An 8493-nucleotide genomic window follows, 5' to 3' on the forward strand; every position below is an offset into this window, starting at 1 on the left:
AGAGCAGCTGGGGCTGCCCCTGGATCCCTGGCAGTGTCCAAGGCCAGATCAGCTCTGCTCTTTGCTTTTACAACGTTTTACTTTGAGAGCAGCCTTTAAACCTTGTGCTCAGGTTGTGTTGGTGTAAAAACGGAAGGTTAAAGATGAGAGTGGATTGAAAATGGCGCTGTCCTTCTCCTCCCAGCCAGGATGAGAGGAAGAAACGCACCTTCAGGGACTACACGAGCCAGAAGATCACCCTGGAGGCCGTCCTGAACACGGTGTGCAAGAAATGTGGCTGCAAAGGTGGGTTCTGCTGCTTCCTTACTGCCCTGTCCCAGGCAGGCAGCGACCCTTGGTGGGCTTGTATCATGGTTAGAATCCCAAAATGGTTTGGGTTGGAAGGGACCTCAAAGCTCATCAGATTCCAGTCCCCAGGGACACCTTCTGCCATCCCAGGCTGCTCCCAGCCCCAGTGTCCAGCCTGGCCTTGGACACTTGCCGGGATCCAGGGGCAGCCCCAGCTGCTCTGGGCAGCCTGCTGACGTGGTTACACATGGTTGTGCAAAGGGAATGAATTTTTGTGCCATGTTTCTCCTTTAGAGGAGGCATTTTTTATCACTTGCTGCAAAAACAGAAGACTTAGTTCAAGTCCTTTAAAAAAAAAAAAAAGAGTTTATTCCTTAAAATCACACCCCCTTGGGCTCCTGGTGAGGGGCCACAAAGATGATGAAGGACTGGAGAGATGAGGAGAGACTGAGGGAGCTGGGCCTGGTTGTTGTGGAGAAGAAAACACGGAGGGGGAATCCCATCACCCACACAAATACCCCCGGGGTGCCCGGGGATGGTGCCAGGCTCTGCTCAGGGACAGCAGCTGGGGTGATGGCCACAAACAAAACCCAGCGAGCTCCACGCCACCCTGAGGAAGAACTTCTGGCCATGAGGGTGGCAGAGCTCTGGAGCTGCTGCCCAGGGAGGGTTGGAGCCTCCCTCTGTGGGGACATCCCAAACCCCCTGGAGCTGTCCCTGTGTCACCTGCTCCAGGTGATCTCCAGGGCTCCCTTCAACCCCAGTCGTTCTGTGCCTCCAGCTGGGCACAGCTCAGGACGAGTTCCCTTCCTGCCCTCTTTGCTTCCTGTGTCTCGTAGCTGAGATCTTATTCTGGTTCTGGTTTTTGAGAAGCAAACCAACCTTGAGCCATCACCTCACTGCCAACAACCACCACTGAGAATTCCAGCTCAGCTGCTGGGACGCTGGAGCTGTGTCTCAGAGCTAAAACCGAGTCTGTGACCTGCTGAAAGGGCGTCCTGCCTGGTTCAGCAGCGTGAAGATGGATTTTGAGGTGCCTCCAGCAGGTTTATTCAAGTTGCTGAGGCATAAAGTAGTTTTTTTTTGTGCAGGAGTTTTTGCTGTGGCCCTACTTGTGTTATGTGGAGTGAATGGTTAACGGAGCTCCTGCTATTGTGGAGGAGGTTAATGATCAGTGTGGGCTCTGTAGTGGTACATGAGTATCCTTAAAATACTATTTTAAAGAATTATTCCTATTTGAAGGACTGTTCTATATAAAACACTCTTTGAAAGAACCCCAAAACCCAGGATTATGCCTATTTCCAACCTGCTTTTTAATAACAGTGTCTCCTCCTAACAGCAGGTGCCAGCTCTCCAAATTTCCACTGCAGCTCTTAGTAGGTCAACTTTGATGTCTCCAGAGGAGAAAGGGAAGAACCAGATGAGCTGAATTTCTCTTTCTTTGTGGCTTTAGCTCATTTTCTGGGTGCCAATCACACCAATTTACCTTTGCCCCACTCTCTTCTGGGCTGATTAAGCCCCTGCAGAGACACATTTTTGCTTGTTGAGACAAGACTTATTTTCTTCTTCGCCTCCAGGATGACCTGGGTTATGTTTGTTCCCTGTCCTGTTTAATCAGGGCACGTTCAACCAGCTAAAATTTCAGGATCAAAAATGGTCCGGTGGAGATTGTCTCCTTGGCACTAAAAATAATCAAAAAGAGCCTTGGCAGCACTTGAGGTGTGTGAATTGTTAAAAAGAGAATAAAACTAAAGGAAAAGGGGATGGGTTGTTCCTTCAAACACCTTTTTTCCAGGTCACTTTGCCAAGGAGTGTTTCATGCAGCCTGGAGGTACCAAGTACAGCCTCATTCCAGAGGAGGAGGAGGAGGAGGTGGCAGCAGCAGGACGTGAAGGAGATAAAAAGATCAGCAAGGCTGAGGAGTCTTCAAAAAAGAGGAAGAAGGTACAAGGTGGGCTCAGGCTGGCCTGGAAAAGGATGAGGGGGATGGGTATTTGCTCTGTGGTTACAACTGAGTTACTACAGCAGCGTGGGTGTGAGTAGCCAGGTCTGGCCTGAGGAGCTGCCTCAGTTTTGGGCAGATTCTGTAGCAAAACAGGAACGTCCTATGCAGATTTCTTACTAATTCTTAGCTTTTCTCCTTTTATCCTTGTCAAGCTGTCTTTAAGCTGGTTTTGTGCTACAGCACCCAGCTCTCAGAAGAGATTTCTGGCAGTGAGAAGATGATTACTGTTTTTCCTGGTCGTTGTGAGGCTCTATAGGAATTGCTTCAGTGCCCTGAATTTCTGTGATTGCTGCCAATGACCTGTTTTCCTCCCTTTTCCTGCCCTCACACCTTTCTTTGATCTGAGCTCAGTGCCCTGCTGGCTCCAGGGGTATCCTGACCCAGCCAGAGCTGTGGGAATGGGCTTTATCTGCACGCTCTGGGGGAAAACCCCTGGCTGTGTTTGCACAGGGAGCATTCCCAGGCTCCAGAGCAATTCCTGTCCCTGGGAAAGTGGCACCAGATAAGAGACATTTTCCAGGCAGTGTTTGCCCTCTGCCTCAGAGCAGGATGGGTTAAAATAAAACACAGAGGAGGCCTGAACCCAAACCAGGAGCTTTTGGTGGTCAGGTTTATTCAGTGACAAATATTCACAGAATCCCAGAGTGGTTTGGGGTGGAGAGGCCCTTAAATCCCATCCCAGCCCTGCCATGGGCAGGGACACCTTCCCCTATCCCAGGTTGCTCCAAGCCCCATCCAGCCTGGCCTGGGACACATCCAGGGGCAGCCACAATCCAGTTCAAGGCTTCAATAAATCAACTCTTCCATCAGCCCCTTCACAGTCCCACTTTTAATTACACTTCCAAAGCCCTTTTTCTTTCCCCCCCCCCCCTCTTTCCAGCTCTGTGGCCTCTCTGTATCCCTGGAGAGTGGCACCAGGCAGAAAAGGCTCAAATTATTTCAGTGTTGTGGGGAGAAATTGCACTTAGAGGTGCACAAAGAGCCCGTTATCCTACCCCTGCCCATCCACCAGGATGGGGATTCCCAGTGGGGTCTTGCCCTGCTGACACTACAGGAAATGTGGGTCACTGTCCTGAATTTGTCCCTGATTTTTTGGGGGGGTTGCTGGATTAACAGCTTTCCTTGAAATCTCCCTTGTCCCTTTGATCTCCCTCCCTTCTCAGGGATGACATCAAAAGTTTTCAGATGTTTTCCAGAGCTGGAATAATAAAACTGGGAGCTTTTTTGGAGGCAGGATGTGGGATCCTGGAGATGAATAGTTCCCTTGTAGTCTCGAGTGCCTGCGGGGATCTTGTCTGGGAGCTGCCATGTGCCTCCCTGGAGCTCCGGGATTTACAGCACGTGGAAATGGCTCCGTGTCCTCAGTGCCAGCCTCCTTGTGACCTGTCCCATCCCATCTGTGTGACACCACTGTGGGGCTGGGGTTTTGAAATGAGGGGAGGGAGCTGCCAGCCCCCAAGGGATCCCGTTTCCACCGAGTGTCACAGCAGTGAGAATGACATTTGTGCTTGTTCAGGATCAGCATTTTGTGCTTTCCTGGATCTGATGTTTCCTTGCAGTTTCTGGGGTTTTTTTCCTCTTCCCAGAGATTCCTCTCCTGAGGTACTCCGGGGTCCTCACCCCCTTTTTTCTCACCTTGCCTTCCCAGTGGTTCCCAGCTTCTCTTTTCCCTCTTGCCTGAGCCCCACAGCATTTACAGGGTGGAGCTGGATTCAGGTCCCTGCACGGGGGTGGCACTGGTGTGACAGTGCCCATCTCTGGGGTGGCAGATCTCCCTGGCAGCACTGGGGGTGTGAGGCCTCTCCTGCCTCCTGGAATCCCTGAGAAAATGGGGGACTTGGGAGGGAGGAGGAGATGCTGGAGCGAGTCCAGGGAAGGGAAAGGGGCTGGAGAATTCCTGAGGGAGCTGGGAAAGGGGCTCAGCCTGGAGCAAAGGAGGCTCAGGGGGGCCCTTGTGGCTCTGCACAAGTCCCTGACAGGAGGGGGCAGCCGGGGGGGTCGGGCTCTGCTGGCAGGGAGCAGGGACAGGAGGAGAGGGAACGGCCTCAAATTGTGCTGAGAGAGGTTTAGACTGGATATTGGGAAAAATCCTTCAGGGAAAGAATTGCTAAACCTGTCCAGGGCAGGGGTGGAGTCCCCATCCCTGGGAGTGCTCCTAAACCACGTGGATGTGGCACTTGGGGCCGGGCTGGGTTGGACTGGCTGGTCTTGGAGGGCTTTTCCGACCTGAACAATTCCACAGTTCCGTGGTGCCGTGGCAGCCGTGAGCCCTGGAGCCTGTTTGGGACAGCTGGGCAGGCACAGGCTCTGTGTCCCTTTCCCTCCTGGGGTCACGAGGTGAGGGAGCTCCTGTGGGAACAGCCGTGTCCCTGCTGGGCTTGTGTGGGAGGCAGCAGGCTGGGAATGGCTGAGCCCTTCTGATCCTGCTGTCTTTGCCTTCCAAGAAAAAAACCTGCAGTGCTGACCGAGGGATAACCCCTGGGAGTGAAATTCTCCAAGTTTATCCCATCTTCTGCTCACACAACCTCCAGTTTGAGGGGTTAGATCCATTTCTAAGTTCCTTGCAGGCTTTATTCCACATGGAACAGCTCATCCCTGAGGTGGTTTTGGGTGGCCTTTGGGATTGGGGCTTTTTTAAGGCTTTGCTGCTCTTTTCCCCACCTTGTGGAAGATTTCCAGATCTTCCTGCAGATCTTCATGTGCAAACCACGCCTAAGGGTATTTGTTCTGTGACCTGTGGCTCATCCAGCCTTGGTCCATCCTCACTTTTACTGGTTTTACTGGTTCTTCCGTGGCATTAAGAGGGCGCAGCCCTTCACACATTGTCTTCATCCGAATTTTTCCGAATCTGGCTGTCTTTATTTACTGGCTATAGGCTGGGTGTTTCTCCTCAGCTTCATCCTGCCTGCTCCTCCAACAAAGGATGCAAAAATACCTCTAGATTTATGTAATGCATCTGGTTTGGGATGAAATTGGGTGGTGGAATAAGGATAAAGAATAAAATTGAGAAGCCTGGAAGGATTCTTGGCACACCCTTGGAGATGCAGACACACATTAGAACTCCATTCTGGCTTTCCACAAGGACAGACACAAAATCTTTGGGAATGGGATCATAACTCCTCAGAAGGGTCTGGTGAAAGATATTTCAGCTTCTTGGAGAGTTCTGGGCACTCCCCTCTTATCTCAAGCCCGAATACCTTTGGGAGGAATGAGCTGTTGTAGCATTCTCAGAGCACAGCCTGGAGCAGTTTCCTCACCAAGGGCAGGAGGGAGCCTGGAGTGCTGGGGGGGCCCCTCTTGGAGCAGGTTTTGGAGCAGTAGGGAAGGAATTCCATGAAAATCGGCACTGGAGCCTGTTGCTGTCCTGCTGGCAGCTCCGGCAGGGGCTTGGGAGAGAGGTTTTGGGGCGCTTGTGTTGGGTTCTGGTGTGTTTGCTGCCTAGGTGGGGCAGGATGTGCAGGGAACTGTGAAGTGCAGCTCTGTGTGCTGTGAGCCCTCTTGGCACTGAGAGCTGCTTGAGCCAAATCCTCTCCAAATATTCCCCCAAAATGCCGTGTTTGGAGTGCTGGGTGTGCCCAGAGCTGAGCTGAGCCCCTGCCAGCACTGCTGGAGGGCACTTGGCAGCTCGGGGTTGTGTCAGGGCTGGGCTGTGTCCCTGCAGGCACAAACCTGGGCTCTGCTGGGCAGTGCCTGAGCTGGAAGCGCTCCCCCTGCTCACTGAGTGCCCTGGTGCCCTGCAGAGTGCTGATCTCCCTGGGCTGGGATGCTGCATCCAGGGAGAGCTGTGCTCTGGCAGCAGGATGCTGCTTCTGCAGGAGGATTTTGGAGCAGCGCCGCCTCCTGCTACCGAAAAAAAACGTGGAATGCTTTGGGGTGGAAGCACCTTAAACCCACCCAGTGCCACCCCAGGGACACCTCCCACTGTCCCAGGCTGCTCCAGCCCCAGTGTCCAGCCTGGCCTTGGGCACTGCCAGGGATCCAGGGGCAGCCCCAGCTGCTCTGGGAATGCTCAGCTCTCCTTGCTTCCCGCGGCATTTCCAGCCCAGGCTGTGCTCACTTGCTGAGGTGCCTGCACTGCTGCACGGAGAGAATCAGAGAATCATGGAACATCCAGGGTTGGAAGAGGCACAGGGATCTCTGAGTCCAGCTCCTGGCCCTGCACAGGACACCCCAAGACCCCCACTGTGTGCCAGAACAGGAATTTGTCTCTCTTGGAGTGATCTTGGCTGTTAGAAGCCCCCAAAAAGGGGAGAGAGAGGGTTTGTTGATTTTTTTCCAGCCAGCACAATGCCCTCGTGTGCTTTCATGTCCCCTGTTCCATCCCCAGGAGCGTGTGCGACATCCTGTCCTGCCTGCAGCCCTCACGTCCTGAGAAAGTTTCCCAAGCTCTGGAATGAAACTCTGTTGCTTGCGAAGGTCTTGTCAGACTTTCTCACCATGTGCACGGGCTGGAAAAGCTTGAGAAAATTCTCCTTGCTGCATCCCCTTCTCGGGAAGATTTAACTCCTTCCCATCCTCTTCTCAGGACCGGGAGGATTTGCTTCTGCCTCTCCTCTGTGGGTCAGGGCCTTCGTGGTGAGGCTGTTGTTACCCCACAGGAGAACAGACCCCATTTTGGGTGTTTGCAGCGCTGTTGTGGAGCTAAAAAGTGCCAGGGGTGTGGTGGGTGCGACTCCATCCGCTGCTCCCTTCCCTGGGATCCCAGAGGACGCTGATTCTCAGCTCCAGGTGTTGTCTTGGCTCTTGCAGCTCCCTGGAATTGTTCTGTTTGATTAAAAATAAGCTGCCAGCTCCTTTCCTTCTTCCCCAGCTGACAGCCCGGGCCTGGTGCTTGGACACCCAATCCAGTTTGGGCACAGGAGCTTAAAAGCTGGGTTAGTCAGAGCCCTGAGCTGAGCTTGCTGGGCCACATTCCTCACTGGGGCTGTCCAAGCCTGTTCCAGGGCTTTGGTTGCCTCACTGGACATCTCTGCTCCCTGAAACCCTCCTTGGCTTCTTTCCTTGTGTCCTCAAATAGAGCAAAAATTCCTGATCAGCCCCTCTGGAGCCGGGCTGGGAGAGCTGGGGGTGCTCAGCTGGAGAGGAGAAGGCTCCAGGGAGAGCTGCGAGCCCCTTGCAGGGCCTAAAGGGGCTCCAGGAGAGCTGCAGAGGGACTGGGGACAAGGGATTCAGGGCCAGGAGCCAGGCAATGGCTTCCCAGTGCCAGAGGGCAGGGCTGGGTGGGATCTTGGGAAGGAATTGTTCCCTGGCAGGATGGGCAGGGGCTGGCATGGAATTGCCAGAGCAGCTGGGGCTGCCCCTGGATCCCTGGCAGTGCCCAAGGCCAGGCTGGACATTGGGGCTGGAGCAGCCTGGCACAGTGGGAGGTGTCCCTGGGGTGGCACTGGGTGGGCTTTAAGGTCCCTTCCAGCCCAATCCATTCCCTGATCCTCTGAGAGCCTTTTGCCAGGAAAGTCTCTCAGGTGTGGATGTGTCCAGGGATGGAATTGGTGGATCCTCGTTGGGGCTGGTGCTGCTGTGCTTGGGCAGAGCTGGAGCTCTGCGTTCCCCGTGTGCGAGGTGCTGCACTGGTTTTGGAGGCCCATTCCCTGCTGTCCCTTCACTTCCCAGAGCTGGGGGGGTTCGAGGGAGCACCTGAGCTTTTGCAGGATGGGCTTTGCCAGGCCCTCGGGAGCTGCTGGCAGCATTCCTGCTCCCTGCTGGAAGGGGATGCAGCAGCACGGGATCCATCAGATCCCCTCCCCAGGCCCGTGATCTGATTGAACATCCCCAAATTGCCATCCTGCACCATTAAATAGTGCTCATGTGCCTCGGGGTGATCCCAGTGCCCCCGGGCCTGGTCTCAGGGCAGTCTCTGCCCGCTGCTTCATCACACGCCTCAAACTGGAGGCTTCAGAGCCATTTCAAAGTTCCTTCCGAGCTTCATTCCAGCACCACCTGCTCTCGTGCTGCATCCGAAGGTCGGGTCTGGAGCACAGGATGGGGGGCTCTGAAGGGGGAGGGAGCAGGAGGGGGTGCGAGGGAGGTTGGGGAGCAGGAGAGGGTGCAGTGGGAAGTTGAGGATCAGAAGGGGGTGCAGAGGAAATTGGGGAGCAGGAGGGAGTGCAGGGGAGGTTGGGGAGCAGGAAAGGGTGAAAGGGAAGTTGGGAAACGGGAGGGTGTGCAAGGGAATCCAGGAGAGCAGGAAGAGGTGTGAGGGG

At 54.4% G+C, this 8493-nt stretch overlaps 1 protein-coding gene across 1 annotated transcript in view; it reads left to right on the plus strand.

Moving 5' to 3' along the window:
* Positions 1-156: 156 nt before the first annotated feature.
* The window catches only part of ZCCHC17 (zinc finger CCHC-type containing 17), a 10841-nt gene continuing 2504 nt past the window's right edge, over positions 157-8493 (plus strand). Inside the window, exons 1-2 of the mRNA XM_042019730.1 lie at positions 157-285; positions 2084-2232. Coding sequence (XP_041875664.1) covers positions 2107-2232 — 126 coding nt within the window. The 5' untranslated portion in view covers positions 157-285; positions 2084-2106. The remainder of the gene's footprint in view (positions 286-2083; positions 2233-8493) is intronic.

This window comes from Corvus kubaryi, unplaced genomic scaffold (assembly GCF_017639235.1).
Source record: "Corvus kubaryi isolate FWS band 111438036 unplaced genomic scaffold, C.kubaryi_AGA036_p1.0 34422, whole genome shotgun sequence".
Taxonomy (NCBI): Eukaryota; Metazoa; Chordata; class Aves; order Passeriformes; family Corvidae; genus Corvus; species Corvus kubaryi.